Source organism: Thermobia domestica, chromosome 2 (assembly GCF_964235325.1).
Source record: "Thermobia domestica chromosome 2, izTheDome1.hap1.1, whole genome shotgun sequence".
Lineage (NCBI taxonomy): Eukaryota > Metazoa > Arthropoda > Insecta > Zygentoma > Lepismatidae > Thermobia > Thermobia domestica.
The window spans coordinates 209,646,809-209,664,136 of NC_137455.1; the positions used below are offsets into that span (position 1 = coordinate 209,646,809).

The window sequence follows — 17,328 nt, forward strand, 5'->3', positions numbered from 1 at the left end:
TAGAATACATAGTCATCTAGTCATGTGATAGCGTTATTGGGCTATAACTAGACAAAGCTTAATGGATGAAGCTAGAACTAATAGAACCAGTGTTCTATACCAACTTAAGAGAAAACAGATATAACAGGTGACAATAATTTCTGAAGTACTGAACATGTGATTTTGCATAATTCAAATTTCACCAAACTAAAAAATCAACCATCACTCAATTTTGTATCCGATGTATTACGTTCCCACATAAAGTTTGACCCAATGCTCGAACAACCAAATGAAGAAGATTTTGATAATGAAGTTTCAATATATCGTACTTAATAACTTCACTGTCCAAATTTTTCAAACTATTATCAATATTAAGAAAATATTACTATTTTCAATTTTAAAAAAATTATTTGCTGTATCATAAACATGTCGCCTTTGCATATTTCATCTCAACACCAGTCCCCAAGCAGTACAACTCACAAACTATAGTATCATATAAAACAAAATAATACAAAATGGCGGAATAAAACATTTGAAAGAATCTCCAAAATTGTATACTTTCTCTAATGTACCAGTGCATTTGTGAGTAAAATGTAATGGTATATTAGAGAAGGTTTATGAGAGGTTTAAAAGTTTTTTTCTTTTTCTTTTTGCTTTTTTTTTTTTTTTTTTTTAATCTGAATCACAATATAATGGGAATCTGTTGCATTTGACCACTTAACATTTAAATTTTTGTAATTAACATAGTGTGAAATATATTTTCTCTTTCAATGTGATAGTTTAAACATTATTAACATAGTATGATATAAAATATGCAATACAAGATGCAATAGTGTCCTCTATTGCAGTTTTCCTTCTAGAAACTTGAAACTATAGACAAGTTCACCTAAAGATACACAATTTTTTACGATTTATTAGTTCGTATTTTAAACAAACTAACGTATTTATTATACAAAAAGCGTATGTTCTAAAAATTAGAATATGTTTTCCATTATCTATAACTGCAATTACACTACAAATGTTACTTTACTGAATGAAGGAAAACTTAAATTGGAATCAAAAAATCTAGAAATCTGACAATTGCATTTGTAGAATTTTTATGCTCTCTGTAAAGAGTACCTTCATATCTCAAAATGTTGTTATAGTATTTAAAATCGTGCTCTTATATTATTTTTTTTTTTTTAAAAAAAGAGTGTAATGAAACATCCCAAGGAATTTTATTGCATGATAGAATTTCTGACATTATAATTAATATTTAATAACACAAATTGATTAATATTTATACTTTATGCTATTCTTTTACCTCTCTTCATTTTCAATGGTAATCATATATCATATTTAAATAAAAGCAACATTTAGTTAGTGAAATTTATAATTTTTGAAAATCATACTCGAGTCATAAAAGTCTAACATTTGGTACTAACTTGTCTTGGGCATTAGTGCCTGGATTAGCAAGGTTGGCTACTTTCAATTTAAACTATAAATAGATGATTTTTCAAAATTTTGTCAATGCAAAATACGTATGGTATTACGAAACATTTAGTGCAAATCTAGGACTTAAATTACTTCAAAAATCGACGGTTACCTTAAAGCAATTTAAAGTATATGCTGTATATAATAAAATTAAAAACTTGATTTATTTTTATCCTTCATTTGTACGTGCTTAATTATTATTCAAAGTACATTTTTTAAGATGATTCATCACAAGCAAAAACTACATTTTGTAGTTTTCATACCAGTAGTGTATTTTTATTTTATAATTGATTGCAATTAATAGTGTTTTATCATTTTAGTAATAGCTTTAACTAAATCAATCAACAGCGTTGTTAAGATATATCTTAGTTTATCAGCAGCACATTACTGTAATGACACCTGAAAGCTAGACAAGAACATTCACTATTGGGAAGAATTGAGCTAAAGGCACTAATTAATTATAGTACAAAATGTAAGTTCTATCCGAAGAAAGTGCAATGAACAAATGCAAATATTTTTCTAGTGTCTTAAAATAATGATTTTCTTTATAATGGAAGATATATATAAATGGGTTTTCTTTTATCCCTTGGAATATTCTTTTAACAAAAACATTAAGCAACTTAGATATATATCTTTATTACAATCATATCAATTTAAGTACATTAGTTGAAGTACGGAAGAAAGAGTGTTTTAAGTACTGGGCATTAAAATATGAAGTATGCTTCTTCATATAGAAGTACGACGAATGAAAATGTATATGTTAAAAGGAAGAAAAGGAGAAAATAAACTGCCCATTATTAAGGCAAGTGTAGGAGAATTTGTACAACTCAACACGACATGCAATTTTGCATCTATCTGTCTATTCTGCGTAACTGTTCTAAGTTGTTTTGAGTTTCATAAAATTAAATTTGTGTTTTGTTTGGGTGGAAATCGATCACAAATAAGAAAATAAATTCTCAACCTCAAAGTTTGCGTATATACACATGTGAACAATTTTCAATGATTTACATCTAGAAATCAAATCTAATGAAACATGGTTTACTAAGCTTTGGATTGGAATCGGTCAAGAGTAAGAGGTAAAAAGGAAAATTCAACCTCAACGTTTTCGCACAACTACGGATTTTATTTTATAAACTTCTTAAAGGAAGTTTTGTATAGTAGATCATACTTCCAGTACCATTTGCTCAGACAATGTAAGTTATCAGTACATAAAGAAAATGGAACAATTGCAGATAGTGACTTTGAAGTTCCCGCGTTTTATCAACAAGCAATAGAAAACATTGAAATTCACATTATCCAAATATTTCTAAAGAACTTTTAGCATTTAGTTTAAATTTACACTTAAAATATAGCTCAAAACTAAGAGTAGGGAATAGTAACCATGGTGAGAATTTTCACAATAATCATCGAAAAACTTATTTGGTTATGATTAATTACGGTGTATACTTTCTTTAAGGTTTTCTTGAGCTCCTTTGTGGCTGAGCGGTTAGCGTACGCTCCTTTGGTGTAGGAGACCTGGGTTCGATACTCAACGGAGCTTTTGTGGATCGGATCCCACGTTAAACTGTAAGCTCACGTCTCATATAGCCTCGCTGCTGAACGGGAAGCTAAACTCAAAATAAAATAAAATCAAATTTAAGGTTTCCTAATATTCCATATTGCTTGCGGTTGAAATCACTCAGAAATAAGAGGAATAAATTATCCTCCACATTAAAATAAATGTGTTCTTCGATAAATATTACATTTTGAAAACAATTGAAACTTACATTCATTGTTTGAGTTTAAAGTTAGGTTCAACGGGACGAATTCATTTTCATTTTTTAAAGAAAAAAAAAGCTGAATCGTAACTTTCCCAAAATCTATCACATTTTTAATGAAAAATGCCTTGTACTTCCTTTCAGGCTTCCCAATAGGGCCTATTACTTAGGGTTGAAATCAACAAGGGTAAATTTACTCTAAATCTAAGGAAATGTTGAAAGCGTACTTTCGTTTAAAAGAGAGCCATGCGTTTCCTTTGATTTTTTTGTAATTACTTCCTTTACTTGGAGTTGGAACCGGTCTAGGAATTTTCCTTTCTGTCCACTTTAAAAGTATCATTCGTTCACTTCTACTGTGCGCAGCGACACTAGTAAGTTTCAGTCTTAAGCTCTAATGGGTATTTATAAAGAAGTTGATTATTTCATTAGAACTTTCAGTACTGTGCACTTGTTGCAAAATACAATTTGACTGAGTGAAATAAGTTTAAAGTAGCATTTTTGAAGATATGTTCAATTTGAAAGAAAATATAAAATAATTTCTAGAAAATGCTACCATTACAAATGTAATGGTATCTCATTAAATTTTTATCATATTTTTACTATCTTTGTAATTTCCAAAATAATTTCATTTTCACACAATATCATTGTGTTTTTTCACCTATTAAAACTGTTGACCATAAAAAATAGAATATAATGTATTGAACATTTACTAAAAAGCTTATATAGAACATTTATTTTTAAATAGCGTTCTTGTTAAACGAGTCTATACAACACTTATTGTATATGAAGAAAAATGTGTTTTTAACACGATGTATAACGAGAAGATTTCACAAATCAAGGGAAATGTACAACAATAAAGGTTCCACTTTTCCGGGTAGGAAATGATCAAATGTATACCATTAATCGTAAAGTGTAACAATATTTGAATCATCTCTCAGGTTTGAGCGTGTTGTTGTCTTATGCTTAATATTCATAGGATTTACTTCTTTTTTTAAGACTTGGAATTCTTTTTAATCAGTATTCCAACAGAAGGTAGAAAACAGAAAGTAATGGGTTTACAGATGCTTGAAGAAACAATAACATGTATATACCATATATAAGGTAACATTCTTTGGTATGTTGAAGAAAGATCATTGGTGATACACATTAAAAGAATTACCTTGACACCTGGCTGACTTGGAGATTTTCGTCTGATGCTTATACCCCTGGGCCACTTCTAAAAGAAATGTTTCATTCACATATACAACTTTTTTTATTAACAACTGTTACATTGAGCATAAGTAAGCTACTTACAGGTAAAATTACGCTTATCATAAAAATATCAAAACAGCAAAGCATAAGCAATATATCAAAGTACACTTCTAAAATATGGCACACTCATGTAGAATTATCCAGAATCCAATCTAATGTGAAATTATCAATTCATTCAGATATATCAATCTACCAAATTAATTCTGCATGAAAGCTTGCTCTTAGTAGTTCATATACTTAAAACTTCTATGTGGGAATGTTTAACTATAATATTGGGCTCTGATTCGGTCTATCGTCCTAATTCATCTTTTTAATTTCTAAACAAGACTAGCGTTTTCTTCTGTAATTTTTCATTAGATAACATTTCGCCGTTATTCATTTTCATCGTTATTTAACAACATAAAACTAGTACATTTGATACGAACACATATAGTAAATTCTCAATGGTTTGGAACATCTCTGTTAAGTTTCTGAAAATTAAGTAATGGAAAAATTAAACTAATTCTTGAGGTTATTATGATGTGTTTGTATATGAATTGTAACCGGAATAACTATCCATATACATTCCGGTCATTCATTAAGAACAAGTAACCATGTTTATTAATTCTAAAGAATAAATACTATTATTTTCATATAGACAGAATCATAGAACATTCAAGTAATATCTTTCATTTGAGTCTCAGGAGGGCACATGCCAATAATGTCTAGAGGAATGACAAGGTTACAAAAGAGCTGTGATTTTATGAAATAAAATTAAATTTTAAAACGATAACTTTTGTGCCTTTACTGATAGAACTTTTTTGGGGATATATGTAACAAAAGCAGTACAATCTAGAAAGAATAAAGATAAGGGAGATGAGTTAATAGAATTATTTTTAGCAGAAGTTCCAGGTTGAAATAGTGTTTCGTAATCTAAAAGGTAGACGAAGTGTTTTATAAATGAGGAAATTAAATCAGACGCCTTTCTTCTTGAACAAGTCGAACACTGTAAAAAGGAATAAGTATTAAAGTTCTGCTACCTTCCGAGAGCATTAAATCGACTTTAAAAAATAAAAAAATAAAAAACTTTTAATTAAAACGCCACTTCCGGCGAAATCGAGTTATAAGGTAGAATGGGTTGGGATCGGACCACAGAACAATATGTAGGTAGTTTAATTTCGGAAACATATCTGCGGGGTGAAGGGGAAATTTGTTTTGTACGTGTCGTCGTATTGTATTGCATGGGAATGTTGAAATTTCTTTTCTAGTTGACTCGTAAGCTTGAAAATGTGACTTACCATTGCCTTTCTCCTAGCTGCTCATATACATATATAAAATAAATAGAGAAATATTTATTTGCAAGGTAAATATAGATGTTTGCGAGATCCAGGACACAAATGTCCAAAATCAGAATTATTTTGAAAATTGTTGAATGGATGGCCACTCTTGAGAAGACCAAAGATAGAAGAGACGTAATATTGAAATACGTATAGGACTTAAGGTCTTGACTTAAGTAAAGGAAAATGAGAAATATAAGAAATTGTGAAATTTGGATATTTCATTAAATTGTATTTATATTCTTGTAGGATCCATATTCAATGATGAATTAAAGTCAAATGATATGTTATTATTAAATAATGAAGGAAAGATACTGATAATTTTACGATTATGTAGTGACTGAGAGAAAGTATTCCATCGAATGGAGAAAAGGATACATATTCAAGATTAAAGAGAGAAACTAATGGAAGTATTTGTACAGTCAGAAACAATATTAACAATAGGTTGAAGTTATCATTTCTTATACCTCCAACCTATACTTAATATTGTTTCTGACTGTACATACGAACATGTGCTAGAGAAGGTGATCTTCAGAATAATCACTGTGTGGGGAAAATACGCGTATACAAAAGAAAACAAAAATAAAATGAAATAAGAAATACCAAATAAAAGTATGTTAAAACGTCATATTTAAGTACAATATGGAACGAATATACAATTGAAACAAGCTTTCGAGGTTATTAGCAAGAATTCTCAACATGTTGTATTTTTGCAAATTTTACATTTTTTTGGTTAAATATTGCACATCTGTTCACTTGTCTGATTAATAAACATAAAAGAGTACATCTTTACAGGAGTTTGGAAACTTCTGGATATTCTACATAGTATACCATGTCATATATTTTTGTTTCATGCAATAAAATAGATACTTCATGCGAACTGATCATAATAATCGTAATAGAAATACTAAAATTATTCACACAACTAGAGCTCTATATGAATATATATAAAAGGCGTTAACTCATTGCCCTCGTATTTCTCAATATATGCAGCTGTACATTGCTCATAACGTTTAATATATTATTTAAGAGTAAAACATTTTGCATTCTACGTGCAATTTTAAATGATAATCTTCTTTTAACTAAAATTCATTCATATTTTTTTTTAAAAAAAATATAAAAACAAAGTTTCACTGTTATACCTAAATATAAAATTTTTAGCAAAATTTATATGAAAACTTTAGAGCTTATACAGATTTGATCTTTATAAATAATAATAAAAAATGTTTTAGAAGTTTAAAAAACAAGGCAAAATTAATTATGCGTGTACGAACAAACATTCGAGCAGCATGTGCTTAACATGCAAGCCGAATTGTTTTAGATTAAAAATTACAAACTTAGCACTTTTAATGATTAATGCAACAATACATAAAAAATATAATGGAAATAATTTAAAATGCCTATCGGTGTTACTAGATTATTATATTTAGAAGATCATTAGTACTCAGTTGTTTTCCTAGTTAGCGATGTTCCTATGTAAGTACCAAAATCTTTTTGTTTTTTTAAAAAATTCATGCTTTTTCCTCTTATTTTATAGAACACCATATCTATTTACCAAATGTACAAGTGGCTTTTGCAAGTCCAATTCCTGTTCATTTCTTTCGAATGGCGGTAAGATCAAACATTATCCGAAATTTAAAGGAAAATTATTGATATGAAGAACTGAATGTAGTAGGAAAAAATGTTGATAATAAAGAATGTTGAGAAAAATCGTTAAGATTGGTGATGTAAATAAAAAAAAAATTATCATGATATGAGAAAGATAATAAGATTATTAATCAAGTAGATGTAGAAATATATTGTACAATTACATTTCAATCATTGACAAAAAAGAATAATGTAGTATTATGTATTAGATCTTATACTTTGGACTATCAGTTTTGTTCTTAAACTAATTTATTAATGTCTTTCTAGTTAATAATTTACAATTATTAGTAATTCGGAAACATTAAAATTTGAAATACATGTGTTTTAATGAATCAAGATATTTTCTGGAGTATCAGAATAGCATTATTGTAAAAGAAAGAAAAGAGAAAAACATAAAACACTATGCAGACTATCGTTAATTGTAATTCTTATTTTAGAAAACATAAACGCATATTTTATGATGTTTTCTTTTCAGTAGATTACGTGAGAAGTTTTAACTTGAATTATAGAAAAATATTGATACGGTAAAAGTTAAGAAGAATCAAATTCTTTAAACAGAGCTTTTCAAACACAAAAGATAAATTCATGCAACGCCAAGAGTAATTTTATCCTGTAAGAAACATAAGCAAGATAATAACACTAATAACAAATCACTAAAAATGGAAGAAGAATAATGAAACATGATGAACATATGAAAAAAAATAAGGCCTGACAGTGGATAGAAATTTCCAATACGGACAATGTCAGACTAAATTTGGCACTTGATTTTGTGAGCCACTTGTAAAACAAAGAAAGATCTTGGCTTGACTATTACAATTTCGAATAGATATTCTGTATTGTACAGTTTGTTATGCATACCTCAACATCAGCACTTTCACTGCGAAGACCAAAATCTCCAAGAGGATCACTTGAACTTTTCTTTTCGTCAAAACTTTCGTCATTGTCTTCTAAGCCAAGCATATGTTCTTCTTCTGTCTGTGGCATTAATTGCAATTCCTCTTTTGATTTGAATTCCAATTGAATAACGTACAGAGGACAAATTAGGCCAAGTATTACCTAAAACAATTGCAGAAAAACATAGTTTAATGAGAATGAAATTTTATTTTCTTCCTTAAGCATAAAAATTCATACATATACAAAAGATGAATGATGAATGAAATATATAAGACATATAACTCGGGAATTTACAAATAAATGATACATTTTAAGGATAACCCAAGCATACTGCATTTCCGCCCAGCTTATAATTTCTTAATTGTTGTAACACATTCGAAAATAAAAGATTGGGATATCAAATGTTAGCAAGATATTGATTGTAATTACATATAATCACCTTGACATGAAGAGATCTTCAAATTATATTATATCAACTTCAACTGAAGATCAAAAATTTTTTTTCTAGGGTGAAGACATGTGTAGGAAATAGGATCCTTTGGGAGCAACGCAATACATTCTAACTGGAACTGAAGAACTATAGTTAAATAAGATGAATGATCAATAATTTAAAAAGAAAAAAAATGAAAAGAAATAAAATCTTTTGAATTTTAGATTCCAGGGTTATGCCGCCTAGGCTAAAGAAGACAGTGATGATGAGAAATGAATGAAATGGTGGACTGAAGAAAATGGAAGGAAACGGTGAACCCCAAGGAAACCCACGCACACGGTGCTTGTCATGGTGTTTGTCCACCACAAAGTTCACTTGGCGAGAGCTGGGATTGAACCAGGGACCCCATGCACCAAAGATGAACAGTCTATCACTGGGCCACCGAGCCGTCTAATCTAAAAAGAAAACATCTTCTGATGAAGTGAAAAAGATAAATGAAGATCAGCAGATAACCCCACATAAAGGAAATGCACATGGAATATGAGAAAATATAGCAGAAGATGGAATTACATTAAGCATACTAACGAAAACTGATAAAGAAGAAATAGATTTAAGCGAAACTTTATATTAAATATCTAGGAGAAAATAGTTAACGATGTTGCTGCAGAGAACGATACAAGAAAAACTTTGCACTGACAGACCTGTCAGTCTTCTCCCTGCTATTATCAAAGTACTGACACGGCCTAGGAACAGACTTGGACTAATCAAGATAAGAAGACTAGAAAATCGATAAGACTTCGACTAATCAAAATAGGAATCTAAATATAGCACAATCGCAAATTTACTATATTCAAATAGCGAAAGAATTACTAGAGATGTTAAATGGGTATGAATTACCCTTTCTGCGCATTTGTTGCCTTAAAAAAAAAAAAAAAAAAAAAAATTGATTCTGTCAAAATTTTGGCGGTTAATAATGCTTTTAAATGTAGCGTTGTCGAAGAAGATTTCATCAAATTTATCGTAAACACCATCATAAGCCACCAGTGCAAATATATAACTCTCTGGCTTTGCAAAGACGGAAGTGTTTCTCCCATGTTTTTCAGAAATATGCCTGAGAATTAGTTTCTGAATTCGAAGCGTAAAGCAATAAATATAAAAGAGAAACATTAGATTTATCATTCTTTAAATGACGATATATCGTTTTTCCATAAACATTACGAAACCGCAACTTCAAGAAACAATAAATCTGAATCTGAAGACAAGGAAGTCAAGTTGAAAGTTAATAAGATTTTCAACCACTTCGACAGGGCCTGAAGGATAGAACAGTGGCGGCAAATGTTAGTGTTGCAGCGTTGCGCAACGACTAAAGTGTTTCAAGAAAAAAATATTATTAGCAATAGTAGTAAAGAACAGAAAAAATACTTTCTAATACTCCCATATATACTTTAAATAACATATTTTTTCCACTTCTGTAACCATCCGTTTCGTTAATCCGTTTTAAAAAGTGAAAAATAATTCGTCACAGAGTCTCTAATTTATATTGTGTTGCAGCGAGCATATAACGACCAGATTCCTTCAGCACGGGAATTGGAGCGAATGTTAAGTCTCCTTTCCCCTATCTCAGAAGTTAAAGGGTCTGGTCGTTGCAGTGCTTCTGCAACACATCACGGTTTCCATTGAATGAGAAGGTTTTTCGCACTAAATAAGCTTTCTGAATTTTATTTCACTAGCAATTAACAAGTGGAATTTGTTTTTATGCACTCATATTTTTAAATTACGGTACTTATACTGAAGCAAATCAATATAATGACAATAAAAAAAAAAAGAGATAGCAGAATTACAAAATAAGAAAGAAAATATGTAGTAGAGCAGAAATCAAATGAAAGTAGATCCGCATTTACAAGTTAATTCTTAGCTTATAAAGATAATGAAGGTTTCTTCTACAGTAATTTATGAACCAAATATTAATAAGTCAATATGCAGAATCCCCCCCCCTGTGGATAGTATTTTAGTATATACATATTTCTTTTATAAAATAAGTATATTTTATACTCTTGATAAAACTGTATGGTGGGGAACGCCACATTGAATTTGGGACTAGATAGCAATGCTCAAAGGCGTATCCACGAGGGAGTCCACAGGGTCCGGACCTCCCAAAAATTTCAAAACTTGACTAACATTTGTAGACTTTCCTAACGAACTATACTTGTTTAACAGAGAAATGATTGATGTACGCTAAATATTTTATTTTACGCCTCATCATGTACACGTACTCTTTCTTTTCTTATAGAAATAATCGTTCTATCATTTTTTCTAAACATATAGGTGACAGTAATTAAGAATTACTTATCTTTTCGGGTACAGTATAAGACAGGTTCGTTATTACGTAGACGTATTGGACCTTCCTCAAATACTTTGGACCCCTCCCAGCTAACATGTTGTTTCTATATCTGGCGGGTTTCAAGGTTGCTTTCCAGAACGTATGACATTTATAAACATTGATTCGCTTCATGTGGAAGTATATTGTGTTCATCGTGCATTGCATAACAAGCAAGACGTATGATTTGGAATGTAGTTTTTTTTTACGCACATGAGTTATGCGTGTGTGTTGATGTATGAATAGTGTTGCCAACTCTGTAAAATAAAAAAAAAAAACGCCACTTCCTCAAAATTCTCTATGATATAGGTCTCAGCGTGAAGTATCTCTGTTCAGACTTATCCATGGAAAAGAAATGTACTATCGTGAACAAAAGTGCATTAACACATATATTCTGTATGTCCTTAGAACATTCACTAATAAGCTTAATAGATACATTGTGCTATAAATGATAAACTAAAATTGATCAATCGGTATTGATCAATTTATTGTATTTACCAGTAACTACATTTCTTTAAAATTATCGAAACAGATGAACAAAAGGTTAATAATCTTTACGTGACAATTTTGGATTTGGAAAATGAAATTCACTCTTTAAACATATAGTCTCTACTTCAACTATAGGAAATTGCTTTAAGAAGTCCTTTTGCACTCTTAATAAATGTATAAAATTCCTTGAAAGGAAATTTACATTTCCACAATTTATTTTAAATTTTCCTAGATAAATTGTGAATAAAGCTATAGCAACACCATTTCAGGGTATTGTAAAAAAAATAAAAAAAAAAAAATCAGGTTATATTAGCTTTAGATTTCTTAACTATGACATATATGATACGTTTATATTCAGAAAAAAAAATGAAGTTATTATCTACTAGGGCTAATCTAACCCAACAGAATCAATTCATACGCGCAACGAATTTACCGGAAGATTTCAAATTCTTGTTTAGTGGCCAACCAAGAGTGAAAGAAGAATCAGCGTTGTTGAACTTAAATTGTACATTGATAAGGAAAACGAATAGTTAGAATTGTATAAGCTGAAGTTTACGAACAGTATTTGAAATTATAAAGTCAAATTTATTGTGACTATTTGTTCGTGCCAATCGTTAAACAATTACATCATAACAAGTATCAGAAAAAAAAAATTGTTAAATATTTGCCTACATCGCAGTATGTCAAATGCATTCTATTTATTTCTGTTGTCGGATTAGTCTAATACAGAACATTGCCTAGTTCTTAAAAAAAATGAATATCTTCATTAATACACATTTAAATCACAATCACTCAAAGAACTAGTGGTCCATCCTCTCTACTTATTCATTTATCAAAATATTACTATATGGGCGTTCATTAATTATAACCCCTGTCATTCATCAAATAAAGTGACAACATAAACCTATATTATTGCTACTACATTTTCATTTCAACTCAAAGGTAAGTAAGTAGCGGATATTGCTTTACTTTAGCTTATGTATCAATTACGTAATACATCTACTACGAAAAAAAACACTACTATTAATGATATGAAATATTTACAAATGATCAATGAAAAAAAATCTACATTCACATATCATAAAAAAAAATTAGAACGCCATTATCAAAACTATTATCATTTTTCAGCTTATCAGCATTTTTAAATTCACAAATCGTTTATTTTTGAGAGTGATGGATACACAGGCTACATTTTATCTAAGAACGGCAAGTTGAGTGACATTTCAACTATATTCACTTCCGACGAGGCAAATATACACTTAGTATGTACTCACGAACAGCTAAGTTCATACCGTACTAATGGCACGTTTAAATTAAATCCTTTACCCAAAGACAAAGTACAGCACGAAGAAATATTTAAACAAAATATTGAGATTCCAAAGGGACGTCCAAAGTAAAGTTTTACCGAATCTGCACAGACCGAACATACATATATATATCACGAGGCAATATCAAGAGGCACATTAAGATTTTGCGGCATGTCCAAAATGAAACTTTTCCCTAACCTACACAAGCTACCTACCTAGACAAAATATAATATTAAAAGGCACATTGATATATAGAGGCACTCTCAAAGTAAAATTTCACCATAACATTTACAGACAAAATATATTACGGAGCAATATTAAAACCAGACGAAATGTATTACGAAGCACCATTAAAACCCTAACCTAAACAATCAAAATATATTCCGAAGTAATATATTAAAGGCACATTGATATCTAGAGGTCCGCTCAGAATAAAATTTGACCGTAACATTCACAGATAAAGTATTTAGAGGTACGTTCACAGTAAAGTTTTCCCTAACCTACACAAGCAAAATATATCACAAGGCAATACGAAAAAGACATATTGGACTTTAGAGACACGATCAAAGTTAAATTTCCTAACCTAAACAATCAAGACACTGTATATTATGGGACACACGCTCAAAATTAAATTTCCTAACCTAAACAATCAAAACACGGTATATTATGGGACACACGTTCAAAGTGAAATCTTTCCTAACCTACAACAAAATAGACACAGTATATTATGAGACATAATTTAAAAGTACGCTTAATGTAAAATCCTACCTAATCTAAACAATTAAAATATCTTACAGGATAACATTAAAGGCACATCAATATTGAGAGGTACGCTCAAAGTAAAATTTTACCATAACATTTACAGACAATTTTCAAGTGCACGTATCAAACACATCAAATTTAATAATTTAATCACATATACTTATGACATATTTTATGAGTTGTTTATGAGTTATTTATGAGTGGATAAAACATGATAAGCTATAAGGATGCGTAACACAGTCTTACTTAGTTGCCCATGTTAATCATGAAGACTTCCATCTGGTAAATTATTATACTGTTTATAATTGGAAAAAGAAAGAGAGTTGATATTACCAGTTCAGCAGAGGTTTAGCCCCTTCAACCCTAGAGTATGCAGGATCAATCTTCGAGTCCACAGGGTAGACTAGGTTTCGTCCAACCTGCTTGTTTAAACGCCGAAATCAATGTCCTCGGGCCACCAGCTCAACGTCCTACGGTTATAGAACGCTGGTCCCGTAATCCGACGCAATTAACATGACGACTATACCTCCCACTCCATCACTTTATATCCCTAGTGATGGCGGAGGTGACACTCGATGCCTTCGGCCAAACAATGTTAATAATGAATTTTTCAGTCAGGCTTCTCGGTTCTTTTCTCCAAATAATAACTTAAGTTGACCGAATTAACACTTTAGACAAGATTTACTTCCAAATTAATGTTTTTGGTTATGAAATTTCCAAATTTAGAGGAGCTGACCCAGGCCACCGTCTATATACACTGAGACATGATGATTAACTGCGTCATTCCTCTCTCGTTACCAGACCTTAATAAACGCGTTTTTCGATATTACATTATCGACTATAATTGAGATAGTTTTATAGCAATTATATAGCAGTACCGGCACTTAGCCTTCTAAACAGCCAATTTATTTATTGAATTCAATTTTCTAATCACGGAAAATTTATATATAATGGAAATTTTAAGCTCACCTACACAAGCCATGTACTTATTGAACTATCTCCTTGACAACACAACACTTCCACCAGTTGGTTCGGCGCCATTTTGAGAAAATCAGCTTTATGTCTAGCGATTCACATGCCCTCTTGCGGTAATAACCAGAATGATCGCCATGTTAGTAACAAAAAAAGAAGCATAAACAATACAACGAAGCATCATCGACTGTGATATATCAGGCAATTTTAAACCAAATTTAGTATTATTTATATTAAGCTCGTTTTAAGAATAACGTTTACAATGTAAAGAAGCTATTGGTGTAACTTGAAATAAATCTATAATAACTGGTTTTAAAGAAATATTCGAATTTTCAGGTTAAATTTCTTGGTGTGTGTTTGCGTGCGTATCTCATATCAAAATTGAGTACATTGATTTCTTCTGTGCCATTTCTTTTACTAACAACGAGAACGAATTAGCATTAAAACGAATATAAACCTACACATAACACTAATAACAAAAAAATATTAATGGGTACAGTAGTATCATACGGGGGCCAACGTCAACAAAATGTAAACAACCGGTAATCGGGTTGTTACAAAGCGTGTTCAATGTGCACTTTTTTATAACATTAATCTCTGCTACGAACTCTCTTCAGTCTACACTGAAGAGGAATTCGAATCACTGTCAGGGACTGAGTTTGCTAGAATGAATTGTTCACAATAATCTAGAAAAAATATTTAGTGAATCTATAAAGCTTCTGAAATTAATATTAACTGTACCTATGGCGTCAGTAAAAGAAGTTTTTTTTTTTCCACATCAAAAAGAATTGACACTCAAGAAATTGAATGTTCCAAGAAAGGTTATCACCATTGGTTATGCTTTCCATCGAAATGACCTGACAGTAAGAATACAAGAGTTCAACCAGCATGTATTAGGCAGATTTGTTCCAATCAAAGAGAGAAGAATGAACTTACTAATTAAATAAGGTGATTAATCGGATTAAATGTTTTGCATTTTTTATTTTTTAAAAAAATTTATTTAATTTAACATAGCATTTGCATCTAAAGTTACGCTGATTAGTCAATGAGTTCACTTTATATCTTCTGTCTCCGATCGTTCGTACTGCAACACCCGAAACCACAATCCACTGGCCGCCACTAGGATAGAAGTTGGAAATATGTACGTAAGAATGTGAAAGTTTATGTCTATCAAGGGCTTTATAAAAGTATTAAATTATACTGGAGTTTATTTCGAAGGAACACGTTCACACTACAAATAAATAGCGATAGTCTAAAGCAGAGAATTTTCAATGAATGTATTTTACTCGTTCTGATATATTAATGGAAGATGATAACACCATCAAAATCTACCACCAATTGTTTTCAAACTGCACAACAAAGCAAGAAGTGCCTGTTAGAAATAAACCATAAATATAGGAAAAGAATTATATGGACAAGGAAGATGACAGAAGCGGCAAATTTTACCGTGAGAATGAGGTACTGTGTGGTAATCAGTCGGATATGCTACAAAAAGAAGTAAGGAGTGTTGAAGAAAAGCGTTCCCTGATAGTATAGCAAGAGACATTGAAAATTCTAGAAACTTTCTCATACAATCTAATGTGATGATATCAATAAACACAGCAGAACAATGCAGAAAAGAATTGCCCAAGATAGGGGTTAGGGAAGATAGTTGTAGTTTTATCCAGCAGTAGATTGGCAATGGTAGTTAATGCTAATGATGATTAAGTAAAAAAGATATGAAAGGAAGAAATAGTAGTAGTTATTTTGTGTGCTATATATTGGAACTGAAATTTATCTTATTTTGAAATTGGTAAAACTATTTGAATTCTTCACAGAACCACACACTTACATTTTGAACATTTTACACCTATGACAATACGATTGTCGTGTAAACAGTTGAAATATTTTGAGAAGCATGTTGCTTTAATGCACAGAGTTATAAAAGCGTTTTATTCACTGAAGTTTCGTTCTCGCATCAAAGCTATTATACGTATATTGACAGAATGGTAATTACGTAAAAGCTGTTAGGATGAGAATTGCTTCCATTCCTGTACAGATTAAATTGCAGATTATCCTTATTGTTTGAATGACCAATTGTTGTTATATATGATAAAGTATGGCATCGGACAAACGTTTCTGCAATTAGGGAAGAATCGCAACCAAGAAGTCAGTAAGCATGAATGATTTTCGTTGTGTTGTCTGTTTATGTAATACGTTATTGTGCGTGATTTACAGTTATATAATATGAATCATGGCATCCAATATCAGTGGTTGGGAGAGTACAGATGCGTTGAATTCTCGTAATGTTGACCAATAAATGATGATACTACTTTTGCAACTGAATTATTTGATTTTTCTCAGAATAACCTAATAATTTGCAACACCACAGTGTCATGCTTCATATGTATACTGATGAAAGGTGTTCACTAGATTATCACCATATTTTCTTATTTTGTTCAAAGAATTAACAACAATGTCACGATTTTCGGAAGTATTCTATTTTATACAAAATGCTACTAAATGAGCGAATAACTGTTTTCGAGACATTTCATATAATCAGAAATTTGAACGCTTGGAAATTATGGTGTCAGAAACTGCACATACAAATTTCTGGACAATGAGAAAATATCTAGAAGCAATTGTTATTCATTTAATAGCATGTTCTAAATACAATTAGCTCACATGATAAATT

At 30.6% G+C, this 17,328-nt stretch overlaps 1 protein-coding gene across 1 annotated transcript in view; it reads right to left on the reverse strand.

The window, feature by feature from the left end:
• Trpm (transient receptor potential cation channel, subfamily M) overlaps nt 1-17,328 on the reverse strand; it is a 179,584-nt gene that overhangs the window by 32,434 nt on the left and 129,822 nt on the right. The window contains exons 14-15 of the mRNA XM_081749898.1: nt 8,282-8,479; nt 4,369-4,425 (exon numbers count right to left, since the gene is read on the reverse strand). Coding sequence (XP_081606024.1) covers nt 4,369-4,425; nt 8,282-8,479 — 255 coding nt within the window. The remainder of the gene's footprint in view (nt 1-4,368; nt 4,426-8,281; nt 8,480-17,328) is intronic.